This window comes from Acomys russatus, chromosome X, assembly GCF_903995435.1.
Source record: "Acomys russatus chromosome X, mAcoRus1.1, whole genome shotgun sequence".
Lineage (NCBI taxonomy): Eukaryota > Metazoa > Chordata > Mammalia > Rodentia > Muridae > Acomys > Acomys russatus.
The window spans coordinates 56,530,337-56,547,624 of record NC_067169.1 but is presented as its reverse complement, the minus strand read 5'-3'; the positions used below and the strand labels follow the sequence as shown (position 1 = coordinate 56,547,624).

General features: G+C 41.6%; 1 protein-coding gene across 3 annotated transcripts in view; it reads right to left on the bottom strand.

The window, feature by feature from the left end:
• The window catches only part of Atp7a (ATPase copper transporting alpha), a 113,148-nt gene that overhangs the window by 11,726 nt on the left and 84,134 nt on the right, over window positions 1–17,288 (bottom strand). For all 3 annotated transcript variants that reach the window (XM_051142368.1, XM_051142370.1, XM_051142369.1), the window contains exons 13-18: window positions 16,224–16,378; window positions 15,669–15,803; window positions 11,700–11,894; window positions 9,476–9,658; window positions 7,158–7,374; window positions 135–281 (exon numbers count right to left, since the gene is read on the bottom strand). In XM_051142368.1, coding sequence (XP_050998325.1) covers window positions 135–281; window positions 7,158–7,374; window positions 9,476–9,658; window positions 11,700–11,894; window positions 15,669–15,803; window positions 16,224–16,378 — 1,032 coding nt within the window. The remainder of the gene's footprint in view (window positions 1–134; window positions 282–7,157; window positions 7,375–9,475; window positions 9,659–11,699; window positions 11,895–15,668; window positions 15,804–16,223; window positions 16,379–17,288) is intronic.

Sequence of the window (17,288 nt, the reverse complement as noted above, 5' to 3'; positions counted from 1 at the left end):
TCATATTTTGCTAATATTTTAACTTTGTATTCTATTCAAACCTCTTTGAAATAAACCTCAGAGTTAAGTTTCACAAACACACAAAACAACAAGTGAGCTCACAACTGTGTCAGTATATTTCAGGGACACTTTACCATCGATTGTCACCAAGACAGCAGTCCGGCCTTTTCTTTCGTGTTCAATCATGGAATCATCTACATCACTGCTTATGACAAGACCATTTCTAATCATCCATTCCCGGTTACCAATGAGGACTTTGTACTGCTGAGTATGAACAGCATCTAGAAGTACAAAAATAACATTCAGTGACCTTATGTAACCATTGAATCAATCTAATGAGGCAAGGTCTCCCTACTAACTTACAGGCTCTACAGTGCACTTTTGGTAGATATACGTTTAACAGTGATTTTCAAGTTTTCCGTGAATACATTCTGCTCTTTCATACCTCTGAGCCCATGTTGTTACTGACACCCAAATGTCCTTAACCTTTCTCTGCAAATAGCAAAGTCCTTCATACTGTACAACAGCCAGATCAAGAGCTGGGGATATAGCTCAGTGGCTAAGTGCTTTCCTAGCATGTGAGTGAGGCTCTAGGTTCAATCTCCAGCAGGGAGTTTGTGGGGGGGGGGGTGAGGGGGGGAGTAAGAATGTATTAGTTCAGAGGTTCCCTTCTTACTGAGGTTTTCTCTTTGACCTTCCACCACAATTCAAATAATTAGTGTACATCAGTAGATGAAAGCGGCTGCATGTAAATATGCAACTGTGGCTCATTTTCAACTTATAACCACTAATTTTAAGTGAGCTCTTAGTTGTGTTGGACACATATATTTGACTGTGTGTTCCTAATGAACTCTTCAGGATGACTATTTGGAATCTCCTCTCCTTTCAAATCTCTAGCTCTCTCCCTCCCATTCTCATCTGCTCCCTGCAATACTAAGAGGACGACTCATGGTAGTGTCTCCCAGCTCCTGTGCCTCCTAAGAGAACAGCTTGTTTTCCCTGTGATATACAGAGTGTGCCTGCTCAAGGCCAATCTCCCTACCTGTACACTAGGTGACACTCCTTTGCCTGTTCCAGATCACTCTCCAGCTACTCTCTCCTCTCCTTCCTGGATAATCAATGTTCTACCATCTCTGCTGCACGCCTATTGTCCTATCAGGAGAGACCTCTCTTGAGCTCACTGCTCAGGCTGTGACACTTCCCTGCTTCTGTGCACAGCAGAACTGCTCAAAAGCATTTCTCCTACTAGCTATCTCTAACAGACCGCTTTCCATTCTCTTTTTAACTCATTCCAATATAGCTTTACTCTCCACTATTCCAATGAACTATTCCCACAATGTTCCAGGGATCCCTATTTTAGTAAATCCAATGGTGTTTGAACAGTTGTCCCAGCAATGATGGAAATGCTCTATACCTGTTCTGTTAATTCCATAGACACTAACCAACACATGTGGCTACTGAGGGCCAGTATGATAAAAAAAGCTGGATTTTACATGAAATAATTTTTGTTGTTTTTTTTCCCGAGACAGGGTTTCTCTATGTAGCCCTGGCTGTACTGGACTCACTCTGTAGACCAGGCCGGCCTCAAACCCACAGCTATCTGCCTGCCTCTGACTTCCTGAGTGCTGGGATCAAAGGCGTGCACCACCACACCCGACTAAAGTAGATTTTAATTAACTCAAAATTAAGCAATCATATGTAACTACTGATTATTGTATTCAATACCATAGATGTACAAATCAAATTACTCCCAACTCTGTATTTCTTTTTTTAAAGGATTTATTTATTTATTTTATGTATAAGAGTGCTCTATTTGCATGTACACCTGCATGACAGAAGAGGGCATCAGATCACCTTATAGATGGTTATGAGCCACCATGTGATTGCTGGGAATTGAACTCAGGACCCCCTAGAAGAGCACCCAGTGCTCTTAACTGCTGAGCCATCTCTCCAGCCCCCAACTGTTACGGGACCTTTGATCCAATTGTCATCCCTGAGATTGAACTGTAAATCCCTGTTTCTTGTGGTTGAGCTCTAACACATCTTTAAGCCAAGAACTTCCTGTTTATTGTAAACAGGTGATTAAGGTGTAGTTCAGCCAGCCTTACACACACCTATAATCCAAGAGCTATCTATATGCAGAATTTAATAAAGTTAGCCCTAGGTCAAGAGGTGGAGCAAGAAGCCATCTGACAGGGATTAAAGAGTAGGAGGGACTTTGAGTTGAGGGGTATTGAAGACAGCCTGTGGAAGTAGAAGGTCTTGGTCTTTGGCTTTAACTTTAGCTCTTGGGATTTTAGCTTGAGCTCTTTAGCTCTTGAGCTCCTCAGCTCCTTGGCCTTTGGCTTTTGGGGCCTTGGTTTTTTGTTTTGTTTGGTTTTTGGTTTTTTTGTTTGTTTGTTTGTTTGTTTTGTTTTTTTTTGGTCCTTTCCTCCTGGGCTGTCAGCTTAGCTAGTGAGCCTTTTGGGCCTTCTCCATTGGGACAGGAGCTGAGTAGGAAGTTCAGCTGGGTGCTTTCTCTGCCTCTCTGAGCTAGCAGATTTTTCACAACAGCATCTGCATCCTGAGTCTTTATTGGTAAGCTAGAATGATCTGGGATTTTCAGTTGACATAACACATAATTCTGTGTTTCTAATTCAGTCTCTTTCCTGGATCTTCAAGTTCCTGTAGACAACTGCCAAAGTTATTTCTTGCCCTCTACTTGTGAGGCCCTATTTGTGAAGACAGCACTTACTTATGTCATAGAACACGGAAAAGTCGGGCTGGTGCCGAAGTAGAAGCTTCACTCCTACTGACTAGTGTTCAGAGTACTAGAAGGTACTATGCATGGCACAAGAGGAGAAAGGTCGCCATCAGTATCACCACTCAGCTACAAACCATGTAACCTATAACAGTGACCTGCCTGCAAGACATACTGGCACAATATTAGCGCAAATGTTCTAGAAGTGACTTAACCACTTCTTGATCAGATTTAATGCCTACCCCATGAGATGGACCCCATACCTGGCACCACTAAAGTGGCCAAGATCCCAAGATTAGATAGATCATGGGTCTAGGGTAATACTGGATCATAGGAATAAGATGACTCCTAATGATATATTGTGATACCCACAGATCAGCACCTCACTCAATCCACATCAGAGAAGCTTCTTCTTGCAGCAGGTGAAAATTAACAGAGATCTACAACTGGACAATATGTAGAGAGTGAGAGACTTTGGAGTACTCAGTCCTAAATGAAATGTCTTCACCAAAATCCTCCCCTCAAGACCCAGGGATCTATGCAGAAGAGAACGAAGAAATATTTAAGACTCAAAGGTGATGGATGACTCCAAGGAAACAGTGCCTTCCAGACACAACAGGATGGACACACATATGAACTTAGACTATGACAGCATGCACAAAACCTGTACATGTTCAAGCTAGATGGGCTCCTAATGCTAAACCAAGAAGCTATCTGCAACTGATACTCATTATCAAAGGGAAAATCTATTTTCTCCAATAGAGTACTAGCAGGTATAGCAACCACCCTCTAGCGCATGCCCTGTGCCCAAGAGCAGCTGGCCAACATAAAATAAATTCAATGGTATTTTTGTGGATATTTGTCACTTTTCTTTATTTGGGCATTTTTGGTCTTATTGGTCTTTTGCTTGTTTGCATTGAGTTTTCTCATGTTTTTGTGGGATTTTGTGGTTTTGGGTTTGTTTTTTGAAAGAGAAAGCACACAAAGTTGAGTGGGTATGAAGGTGGATGGGATTGGGGAGGAGCTGTGGAAGAGGAAAAACATGATCAAAATATATTTTATGACAAGATGTGCAGGGACAAAGACAGAGCAAAGATTGAGGAAATGTCCAACCAATGCCTGGCCCAACCTGAGACCCACTCCATGGAAGAGAGCCAACCCCTGACACTATTAAGGATAACACTGCAATGCTTGCAGACAGGAGCCTAGCAGAGCTGTTGTCTGAGAGGCTTCACCCAGTAGATCATGGAAACACATGCTGAGACCCACAGCCAAACACTAGACAGAGCTCAGGGAGTGCTATAGAAGAGTTGGGAGAATGATTTGAGGGAGCCAGAGGGGTCAAGGACTCCACAAGAAGACCTACAGAGTCAACTAACCTGGGCCCATGGGGGCTCACAGAGACTGAACCACCAAAGAACTGGTTCTAGGCCCCCTGCACATATATTGCAGATGTGCAGCTTGGTCTTCATGTGGATCCCCCAATAACTGGAGCAGGGGCCCTCTCTGACTCTGCTTCCCTTTGGATCCTGTTCCTTTAACTGGGCTGCCTTGTTTGGCTTCAGTGGAAGAGGATGCTCTTAGTTCTGCGGTGACCTAACATGCCAGGGCAGGTTGGTATCCTTAGGGGACCTCTCCCTTCTCTGAGGGTGAGAAGGAAGGAGAGGGGAAAATGCTGGAAGGAGTGTGTGAATGAGGGAGTGGGAGGAAAGATGGGGGGGCTATGATCAGAATGTAAAGCAAATGAATAAATTAGTGGAGAAAAAAAGAAAAATATATTGTATGAAACTTTTTTTCAAGAAAGAAAAATAAAGACTAAATGGTGGGCCACAAGGAAGAACTATAGGGAGATGACTAATATTGCTGGAATACAGAGCACATGTCAGGCATCAGGGAAAGACAGATGAGTAATGAGGGAGGCAGGAGAGTGAACAGAGCAGGGCAGACATCAAAGTCCTGAATGCGTGTGAACAATTAAAGCACGGACTCTGAGTGGGTCACAATGGTATACACTTTTAATCACAGCACTCAGGAAGTAGAGGTAAGTGGATCTCTGTGAGTTTGAGGCTAGCCTGGTGTATAGAGGACCAATATCCAAAATATATAAAGAACTTAAGAAACTGATTTTAAAAACCCCAAATAATCCAATTTAGAAATGAGGTACAGGGGACTAGAGGGATGGCTCAGAGGTTAAGAGCACTGGCTGCTCTTCCAGAGGACCTGAGTTCAATTCCTGGCAACCACATGGTGGCTTATAGCCATCTATAATGAGATCTGTTGCCCCCTTCTGGCCTGCAGGCAAAATACTGCATACATAATAAATAAATCTTTTTTAAAAATCGGGTACAGAGCTAAACAGAGAATTCTCAATACAGGAATCTCAAATGACTGAGAAACACTTAAATAAGTGTTCAACATTGTTAGCCACCAGGGAAATGCAAATCAAAAGTATTTTGAGATTCCATCTTACACCTGTCTGAATAACTAGATCAAAAAGACAAATGACAACTCACTCTGGCAAGAATGTGGAGCAAGGGGAACACTCCTCCATTGCTGGTGGGAGTACAAACTTGTACAGCAACTATGGAAATCAACATGGTGGTTCCACAGAAAATTGGGAATCAATCTACCTCAAGACCAGCTATACCATTCTTAGGTACATATCCAAAAGACACAGCATCCTACCATAAAGACACTTGCTCAACTAAGTTCATTGTGGCTAAATTTGTAACTGCCAGAAACTGGAAACAACCTAGATGTCCTCCAACTGAAGAATGGATAAACAAAATGTGATACATTTACACAATTGAGTGTTACTCAGCTATTTTTTAAAAAATGACATCATGAAATTTGTAGGCAAAAAGAAAAAAAGTCATCCTGTGTATGGTATACCAGGCCCAGAAAGACAAATATGGTATGTTCACTTATAGTAGGAGTTAAGTAATAATAACCAAACTACAATCCACAGACTCAGAGAGGTGAGGTAAAAAGGAGGGAGGGGGTCAAGGTGTTTGTGTAGGGGAATACACAATCTCCCTGGAAACGGGCAATAGAATGGATTTTGTGGGTAGACTGGGGACAGGTGGGGATAGGAGTGGGAAGGATCAGGTGGGGGGAGAAGATGGGATGGAAGGAGAGTATGGGGAGAGACAGCTGGAATTGGGGGGCCATCAGAGGTGGTATGGAGACTTCCTAGAATCTATGAAAGTGATCCTAGTTTAGCAATGGTGAATACAAAGTCTAAGCTGGCCATCTCTAGTAGCCAGGCAAGGATTCCAGTGATGGGAGTGAGTTACATTTGTTTAAATTGTTGGCTAAGGGGGTCCTGTGGAGATCCCTAAACAACCCAGGCTAATACTAGGACAGAGGGGCCCCATTGCCAAGGACAACATCTGCACAGACCATTGAATATGGAGAAGTCAAGCTGGTGCCTGCATGGAGCCCTCGCCCCTATGTTCTAGTCTCTTTAGTGTGGGAAGGTACTCTGAAGGCTACCAAAAGAGAAGTGTGGACACCAAGTCAGCTACAATCTCTTTGCCATACATTCTGTTTTGCCTCCATAATATGCTAGTGCAATGATGGTGAAGAACTTGTGGGAGTAGCCAACTAATGTCTGACTTAACTTGAGGCCGTGCCATGAGACGGAGCCCATTCCTGATACCGTTTGGATGGTCAGGAACCTGAGACTGGATAGCCCACACACGTAGGGTGAAACCAAATCTGACTGGTCTAAAAAAAACCCAATGAAATGATTCCTAAGGATATTCTGCTATACTCATAGATTGGTGCCTTGTCCAGTTGTCATCAGAGAGGCTTCCTCAAGCAGCAGATGAGAGTGGATGCAGAGATCCACAGTCAGGCATTATGCGGAGAATCTAAATTGGAGGTCTCCATCGGGTCTTTTTCCTCAGAGTTTGGGGAATCTCATGGAAGATGGGGATGGAGAACATGACCCACTGAATCAACTAAGCAGGGCTCATATGGGCTCACACAGACTGAAGCAGTAATCACGGGCCCTGCATGGGTCTGCAACAGGTCTTCTGCATATATATTATGACTTATAGCTTGGTGTTTTGTGTGACTGCAAACTGTGGGAGAAGATGTGTCTCACATTCCCTTGTCTGCTCTTGGGACTCTTTCCTCCTGTTGGGTTGTCTTGTATAGATTTGGTGTGAGAGATTTTGCCTTGTCTTATTCTATTTTGTTTTGTCATGTTCTGTTGTTGACTCTTTTCTGATGGGAGATGAAGCGGGAGCGGATATGGAAGGGAGGGGGACTGGGAGGAATAGAGGGAGGGGAAACTGCGGTTGGGAGGTACTGTATGAGAGAAGAGTCTATTTTCAATTAAAAAAAGAAAAAGAAAAAAATTTCAAGCTAAAAAAAAAATCTACAAACTATTACAAAGAAATCAGCTTACTTGAGAGCTGAGCATCAATAATCATAGAAGATGAAGTTGATGTCTGTTCATTAATTGCATCTATTTGAACCAGGGATGCATTTTTAATGTTATTTTCTTCTATCTTCAAGTTACTCTTATGTAGCAAACCTTCAATATTGGTGACTTTACAGCTAATACCACAGCCTGGTACAACCTGGAAATCTGTGCAGGTACCCAAGGTTTCAGTGTCCAGCTCCTAGTAAACAGAAACACAACACAATAAATAAACAAACAAACAAAGATCAAATGGTAAAGTAATTTTTAAAAAGATTTGTTTATTTTTATTATATATACAATATTCTGCCTGTATGTATGGCTGTGCACCAGAAGAGGACACTAGATCTCATTACAGATGGTTATGAGGCACCATGTGGTTGCTTGGAATTGAACTCAGAACCTTTGGCTCTTAACCTCTGAGCCTTCTCTCCAGCCCTGGTGTAGTAATTTTTAATTAGAAATAGTGTTGGTAAAAATGTAAGAAGAGAGGCACTCAAAACTTTGGGTGTAGGCACAAACTGATAGAACCATCTGTATGGATTTAGTCAGGAAAAATGAAACTGTAAGCATCATTTGATCTAGCAATTGCGCTGATATATATTTAACATTAAAACAGACTTGCAAAAGCTGACAAGAATATTCAGTGTACACTGAAGGCAAAACACCACTCACAGAACAGAATACAAAACAGCAGGGTATAATTGTGTTTCCTGATAGAGAAAACTCATCTAATAAGATAAAAGCAAGGTACCAGAGACTGGCCTTTGTATGGCTTTCAATGTAAAGTTCAAGATGATAAAGCAGGTGGCATGATGGCACACACACCTGGAATCCTAGCACTTGAAAGATGGAAATTTGTGCAGGTACTGTAAGTTCAAGGTCTGCCTGGCTATACAGAAAGTTCCAGGCCAGCCTCAACTATGTAATGCTTCCTGTCTCAAAAGCAACAACAACAACAAAACTATCTTAAGCTAGGTGCAATGGCACACGCCATGTGGGAAACTGAGGCAGAAGCATGGTTTAAGTCCAGGAGTCAGCAAAAGCCTGGACAACATAGGAAAATCTTTGCTCTTAGAGTTAGGCTATGCTGGAGAGATGGCTTAATGGTCAGGAGCATACATGACTCTATGAGAAGACTGCAATTTGGGTCCCAATACCCACAGAAATGTCACTTCATTTTGAAGGAATCCAACACCCGCTTCTGCTTCTGATATACATACATGGACAGAGGAAGACACACACACATCAATAACTAAACTAAACTAAATTTTAAGTAAATAAATAACAATAACAAATATGCTTGTGAACATACAAGAAATTATTTACTAATGTTTATATATTAAGACTCAATTAAGTTGTTTTAAATGACTAGTAATAGGAAAACAATTAACAAATTTTGAAGAGAGGAATTAGTTGGGGGAAGGGAATGAGGGTTCCTCTCATTTTTATTACATATATTATGATACCAATACATATTACTTCTATTTAATGTTTTATGCCAAACAGGGATCAGTCTGTGATAAGATCAGAATTCATTTCTTTTGTTGTTGTTGTTGTTTTTCGAGACAGGGTTTCTCTGTGTAGTCTTAGCTGTCCTGGACTCGCTTTGTAGACCAGGCTGGCCTCAAACTCACAGGGATCCACCTGCCTCTGCCTCCTGAGTGCTGGGCTTAAAGGCGTGCGCCACCACTGCCCAGCTCTTTTTTATGTTTACAGTTGTCTGTGTAAAAAAAAGTAGTACATAATAATTTTTGTGACAAAGTCATATACAGTCTAGGCTGGCTTCAAGTTCACTAAGTAATGAAGATGATCTTGAATTTTTTTTCCTGAGGCAAGGTTTCTCTGTGCAGCCTTGGCTGTCTTGTAGACCAGGCTGTCCTCGAACTCAGAGAAATCTACCTGCTTCTGCCTCCTAAGTGCTGGGATCGAAGGCATGTGTCATCATACCTGGCATATTTTCTTATTTAATTCAGTGTGATGGGGCTGAGAATGTAGCTCAGTTGATCCGTGGAACCAATAAAGTTAGCCTATTGGTACACACTTTTAATCCTAGCACTCTGGGAGGCAGAGGCAGATGGATTTCGGAGTTTGAGGCCAGCCTAGGCTACAGAGTGAATTCCAGGAGAGCCAGGGCTTTGTTACACAAAGAAACCCTATCTTGAAAAACCAAAAAGAGAGAAAAAAAATTCTCTTTAGCCTCATACTAATTATACATCAAGTATAGTCAAAGGCCAGTCCAGATTTGGTCTGCATCATTCCTACATGAGATAACAACATAAATATGAGAGAGAAAAGTGTACCTGTTTACAATATTTGGTTACAGCTGTTCCTAAAGGGTGTTCGCTGTTACTTTCTGCAGTTCCCACGATGGCCAGGATCTTACTGCGTGATATCTTGTTACTTTCCACTAGAACCTTTACTTGATTCACTACTGGGGTTCCATGGGTAATGGTTCCAGTCTTATCAAATACCACTACTTTTACCTGGAGAAAAGTTAAAAACACAATGTACCCATGTGACATCATCTTCCCCAAAATGAGAAACAGGTTTGTTTTTTGTTTGTTTGTTTGTTTGTTTGTGTATTTATTTATTTACCTCTGCCTCCCAAGTGGAAACAGGCTTATTTTTAACAGACTGATGTTTCGTTTCTTAATACACTGATCTTTGGCTTCACAACTTCATCAATTGATCTTTCTCTACTCCACAGTTGAGTTTTAATCTTGTTAAATGCCTCCGATTTTGTGTTAAACAACTACCACTGATAGTTATAGGGCATTAAGAGATGTCACTGGCATCTCTAAGGAAAGCACAAAGACTTGCGCTACCAACGAATTATAGATCTACTGGGGAACATGGGTAGTGGGCCGATGACCATAAAAGAAAATGTAAATACTAGGCTGAAGGGAATACCAGCTGTTTGCTTGCCTTGGCTAGGTCTGGGTTAAGAACTTGAGCTATTAAGAGGAAGCTGGGGAAGCAGTTTTGAGAAAGTTAGCCCACATATGGAAATGAAAGAATCTGGAGTTAGAGGTCATGTTCACTTCACTATGAAGCTAGAATGAGAACTGAAGACTGAACAGCCCAGTGAACTGATATAAAAAAGGTAGGAATAAGCCGGCATTGGTGGCGCACACCTTTGATCCCTGCACTCGGGAGACAGAGGCAGGTGGATCTCTATGAGTTCAAGAACAGCCTGGTCTACAAAGTGAGTCCAGGACAGACAAGGCTAACACAGAGAAAACATGTCTCGAAAAAACAAAAACAAACCAACAAACAAAAACCCCAAAAGATAAAACTAATATTGAAATCATCATCTGGACAAGAGAAAATCTGCAATAAAGGGTATCATGGATACAACAGAGGACAACAGAACATGAGACTACAGACTAGATAACAGCACAAAAGTATGGTGTCAATATTAATTTCTTGATTTTGATAAATGTCCTGTGGTCACATAGTCCTTGTTCTTAGGATAGGTGCCCAACAGCTGCAGAAAAAGCAACACTTTTTTTAGGTTTAAAATTACTACCTTGGAGACTCAGTTGTAAAAGCACTTGTGGTCTTGCAGAGGACCCCAGTTCAGTTCCTAGCACCCATATTGGGCAGGTCCCGGCAGCCTGTAACTCTAGCTTTAGGGGATCTGATCCACCCTTCTGGCCTCCACAGGAACACATGTGAATACACATATGATGGTGTACACATATGAATAAAAATAAAAGCTAATCTTTAAAATAATCTGTGGGCTGGAGAGATGACTCGGTGGCTAAGAGCACTGGATGCTCTTCGAGAGACCTAGGTTTGGTTCCCAACATGTACAGAGCAGCTCACGGCTATTACTTCAGTCTCAGGGGGATCCAACACTATCGCCTGGCCTCTGCATACATGTGGTACATGAATATACATGCAAGTAATACAACCAATATGCGTTCAAAAATTCTAGACTGTATATATATATGCTAGCTATCCAAAGTTCCAGATTTGTTCTAAGCTATGTGTTATGTAGCCCTCATGCACACGCGCGCGCACACACACACACATTATATACGTGTAACAAGATTGTATTAATGGGAGCATGGCTTTAGTTGACGTAGCCTTAATTGAAGTTGAAATTAATAGCTGCGAACTGCCAGCTGGGGGCAGCAAAGGCACTGCCATTGTAGGTGCAGCTCCCATCATGTGGAGTCAGATACCAAGGTGTCAGAAGCCTGGAAGGCCTTAGCAAATTTTCCCAGGCAAGTACTGGGCACTGGTGTAATCTGAGATGGGTTCGAACTACAATGGTTCTCGACTCAGGGTCTGGTCTGAGGGAATGGCTGAGGGAGTAGTATTAGAGATTTTAAATAATTAAGGCAGATCTGAAGAACCAACACCACGGCTTTCCTACTTCAACCCTCAGAGTACCCTCAGGGTAGTCCCAGAAAAGGCTCAGCCTAGGAACCATAGGCAAAGAACCAAGAACCCTGTTTCTCAGTAGAGTGTGACTGCATGTTTGATAGTACAGTTTTTAGTTCGGAAGACTCTTACCTTATGAGCCATCTCCAGCGGCTCCCCACCTTTTATAAGTATGCCGTTCTGAGCACCTACTCCTGTGCCCACCATCACAGCAGTTGGAGTGGCTAGTCCCAGGGAACAGGGACATGCTATACACAGAACTGTGATAGAGGCTTGGAAAGCAAAGCGTATTATGGTTTCTGTTCGGGAGATGCTTCTATTGTAGCCCTTTAGAAGAAAGACATGCACTTTGGTTATTCATTTACTGTTAGAGCTGTTCAAAACAAGACAAACAAAGCTCAACCCTGTTTAAATAAACCAGTGTCAAAGTCACACATCCTACCTAGCTACTTACATATATTCTTCTTACTAATGATGAACTTTTTTTTTTATTTATAAACATGAAAAAAATCAGGGACAGAATTGGTTAACAATAGTCCTAAAGTCAAAATCTCATTTTTGATGGTTCCAGAGTTACGTACTATGAAGAAAAATAAAGAACACAGAACCCTACAATTTCTCCATATCTAGAACTATTAGCAGCTCTCATGAGTAACATGAGACATAATGCTTAATAAATTTGGCCTTGAACAAATTCTTATTCTCTGAACCTGAGGCCACAGATTGGACGTTCACACCCAATTTTAAAGAAAATAACTTAAATATTCACTTTAGAGAACAAAGGTTGGAGCCAGCAAGGTGGCTCAGCAGATAAAAGTGCTTGCTGTGCAACCTCATAACCTCAGTCCAATTCCAAGGGATTACAGTGGAGACAAAACAAATTCTTGAAAATTGTCCTCTGTCCTCCACACATGTGCAGCAGCACACATGTTCAGCATTCACATCCATCCATAACATTCACATAACACACACACACACACACACACAGTGAATGAAATAAAGATTAGAAATGTTAAAAGAGGTTCAGTGGTTAGGAGCACTTACTACTCTTGCAGAAGGCCCAAGTTCAGTTCCCAGAACCCATGTCTGGCAACTCCCATCTGCCTGGAACTACAGCTTCAAGGGATCTGATGCACTCTTCAGGTCTCTGTGGCCACTTGTACTCACATGCATATTTCCACACAGAGATCACACAATTATCAATAATTACAGATAAGGCTTTAAAATGTGTTTGAAAGAGAAAGTTGGAAGGGGTTTTCATAAATATCTAAGCTTACCCTTTCATACATGTCATATATGAATGCTTTCACATATGTTGTGTGCCCTTACTGACCGCTGGGAACTCAAATCTTTTAACTCAGGCATTATTTTCTCTACTTCTCCACTGACAAAAAGAGAAGTTGAGTTTAAGTTCATATGTCTAAAGTGAGAGATCACTGGATGACAAGATGAAGCTCAATCCCTTTGTGACTTCTGGCCTAATCAAGAATGGCAAATGGCATCTCAATGCACCTTCTCGTACTTGGAGGAAGACCAAGTCATCCCCTCTTTCTTTCCAAGGATCTGAGACAGGAGTATAATGTCCTATCTGTGCCCATTCAAAAGGATGCTGAAGTTTATGCTCCGAAGATACTACAGAGCCCAGCAGATTGACAAAATGGCTTAGGCGTACAGAAAGAAATATGTCATCTACACTGAAAGAGTGCAGTGAGAAAAGGCTAATGGCACAATTGTCCATCCATGTGGACATCCACCTCAGCAAGGTGGTTATCGCTGGGCTAAAGCTAGACAAAGACTACAAAAAAAAAAAAAAAAAAATCCTGGAAAGGAAAAGCCAAGCCTCGACAAGTACAAAAGGAGACAGGAAGAAACAACTGAGAAGATACAGGAGTAGGGAATCTCATGGACAGTTTTCATTAAGAAATGCTTAAGTAAAATAATAAAGTGAAGACAACCCCAGATCTACTTTACTACATTACAGAGCCATGCTTTAGAAAGCGTCAAAGAACTCGATAAGTAGGCACTAATACTACAGCTTTATAAACATTAATCATAAGCCGGGTGTGGTGGTGCACGCCTTTAATACCAACACTCAGGAGACAGAGGCAGGCAGATCTCAGTGAGTTCGAGACTACAAAGCAAGTCCAGAACAGCCTAAGCTACACAGAGAAACCCTGTCTTGAAAAAAACAATAAACAAACATGAGGGATTCTTTGGAGGCTGAAGAGATGGCTGAGCAGTTAAGAGTGCTGACTGTTCCCCCCCAAGGCCCCAGGTTTGAGTAACAGCACCCACATGTTGGCTCAGATTCCTAGAGCACACATGATGGCTCATAGTCATCTGCAACTACAGTTCTAGGGGATCCAATACCCTTTTCTGGTGCCCACAGACACTAGTCACACACACTATGTATAGACATACAAACAGGCAAAATAACAAAAAGATTGGTTGGTTGGTTGGTTAATTAAAAGGTATTCTTTAATACATTATCTTAGCTGGGTGTAATGACACACACTGGAATCCCAATACTTGTGAGGCAGAGGCAGGAGACCCAAGAGCTCAAGGTTATTCTTGGCAGCACAGCAAGTTCAAGGCCATGAGACTCTGTGTCATATACAACACACAAATGTATGTTATCTTATTCAACCTCCACAAGAAGTCACACAAAATGAGCATTATTAAAATGTCACTACCACCTAGGCATGTTGGCCTATATCTTTAGTGCTAGCACTCAGGAGACAGAGACAGGCAGAAGTTCAGGGCTAGCCTGGTCTACATAGAGAAATCCAGGCTGGTTAAGGGGTACAAAGTGAGAGTCCGTCTCAAAAAAAAAAAAAAAAGTAAAAAGTAGAAAACAAATCGCATACTATTCAAACAAGCACATTGAAATACTATTCTGTCCTACCTTAACAGCACACACATGCTGTATATAGTAGCAGCAATTGTGTAGAACCCCTGTTTTTTTTTTTTATTAAACTGTGTTTCCAAAGTGTAAAAGTGTGATGACGGCAATTTAGATATGACAGAGAGATGCCATATATTCTTCTTCTAAGTGAAAAACAAAAGTTCCTAATTATAAGGACAGAAAAAGAAATCATATGCTAAGCTTACTAAGATATAGAAATATTCTATTCACAAAAATGTAAAGGACAAAACAGAAAATTGTGCTGGGTTTGCTGTTATACCTCAAAACTGCACAGGTCACAAGCACAGTGCATGATAGTGCTCAGTTACAACGGAAAAAACATTCGATCTGTGTACAAGTGTCTGTATAGGGCTGAAGATGTCATGTACAATGTTATCCATGGTTTCTGCTATCCACGGGGGCTTGTAAAATATATTCCCAAAGTAGGAGGGAGGGACTTTTATAATGGGAATTTCTTCTTTGGTTTGTCTTCTCCCCTCTCTTCCTCCTTTCATCTTCTTTCTTTCCTTCTTCCTTTCTTCTTTTTGATACTGAAGACAAACTCAGGGCCTAACAAATGCTGAGCAGCACTCTACCACTAAGCTACACTCTCAGCCAATACTGCTCATTTTCAAAGTTTGTTTGTTCATTGTTGTTGTTGTTTTGTTTTGTTAAAATATTTTTTTTTTCGAGACGGGCTTTTCTATGTAGCCTTGGCTGTCTTGGACTCACTTTGTTGACCAGGCTGGCCTCTAACAACGATGATTAATCTGCCTCTGCCTCCCAAGTGCTGGGATTAAAGATGTGTGCCACCATGCCTGGCACGTTCATTTTTTTGAGACAAAGGTTTCACCATTCAACCCTGGCTAGCCTGGTACTCACAGAGGTTGGCCCCAAGCTCAGAGATCTGTCTGATTTTGCCTCCTGAGTGCTAGCATTAAAGGCGTGCGTCATTACACCTTGCTCACAAACATTTAGTTTTCTTATGTTTGTGTGTCTGCACGTGGGTATGGGAAGGTGAGTGCAGGCATTCTCAGAAACCAGAGGCATTAAACTCTGCTGTAGCTGAAGTTACAGACGGGTGCTGGGAATGGAACTTGGGCCTTCTGCAAGAGCAGTATGTACTGTTAACTGCTGAACCACTTCTCCAGTCACAAAGTGCTCTACACAGTCAAGAGTTGTTGCAAGTCACTTACGGGAAAGTAGGTTTCCACAATTTCAAAATTTTGAAATCCAATTATAATCCACACCAAGAGGGTAGCAATGGAAACCAAGACGATAAATGGAACAAAGTAGCCACTCAGTCGGTCTGCAAACTGCTGGATTGGAGCCTAGGATTTAGAATCAGGACAGTGATGAGCATCTTGATCTTTTTGCTAACACTGAATACAGAGTATATTTGTTAGTTAGCACAGACAGAAAATTTTTAAGTAAACTTTACATGAATGCAACTAGAATTAATCAGAGTAAAATACACAACAAGATTCATACGCTTTAATAAAAATACATCTGCAGGGCTGGAAAGATGGCTCAGTCGTTAAGAGGACTGGCTTCTCTTCCAGAGGCCCTGAATTCAATTCCCAGCAACCACATGGTGGCTCACAACCATCTATACTGAGATCGGGTGCGCTCTTCTGGTGTGCAGGTGTACATGCAGGCAGACCACTGTATACATAATAAATAAAATAAACAAACAAACAAATAATTAAATCTTAAAAAAAAACTCTGCTTCGTCTAGGGGACTGGGCTACCTTTGATGTTTGTGCCTCCTCTACAAGCTTGACGATTTGAGAAAGGGTTGTGTCTGCTCCAACATGGGTGGCTCGGATAAGGAGGGATCCATTCTGGTTAATGGAACCTGCAATCACTGTGCTGCCAGGTTTCTTAGCCACAGGCATTGCCTCCCCTGAAGAAGAGGGAAGAAGAATCAGAGGACAAAAATGATTACTATCTTCTTAAAACATACACTTATTCATTCACTGTCAATAATACTAGAAAGGACAGTCTTCCCAAACTAGAATCTGGACACTTGCAAAGGGAAAAGATGCTCACCTTTTTTTCTCATCTAAAAAACACAGAGCTCTTTAGACACGTTCAGAGCTTCATTCTGCTTCTGGATCAGAAGCTCTCTGGGGGCATTTCAAATGTGGGAGGGAATTTCTCTCTTTTATAGTAATGGATGGAGCTTGGTGTTGCTACAACTGCTTAGTAGGCCAGGGTCAGTGTCACTAAATTGTGGTACGTAGCACAAGACACAGAACTAAACAATTCACACTGGCAACATCAAACTACTGTAGTCTTGAAGTAATAAATAAACAGCACCTCGGCTAGAACTACCAGAAGTAGGAGAGGTATTCGATTCTAATCCACACTAGCCTCTGTTAGCCAAGCTGATTTCTAAATATCTTGCAGCCCTGCTTTCTTTAAGCTGCCCTGATGTGGAAGACTTGGAGCTCTGGGCCAGCTCTGAGCTCATCAGCCGCTGAGGCTGGAAAACAGAATACTTATCTGCCCTGGGAAATTTGCCAAAGTCAACCTGTTCTACAAGACGGTAAATAACTTCGTTCTTGTGCATTCTAGTAATTAAGAATCTTCAGTGTGGGTGCTAGAGAGATGGTTCAGCAGTTAGGAACACTTGCAGGCAGAACACGCATATGCTTAAAATAAAAATCAATAAATCTTAGAAAAAGAAGCTTCAATGTTCAGTCTTCAACAACATACTAAAAACATACAGTAAACCTCAGGAGAGTGAAGGCAGTTTCTAAAGAACTCATATTCTTTGCTCATGATTTCTACATTTATTGGTTCTCCTTTAG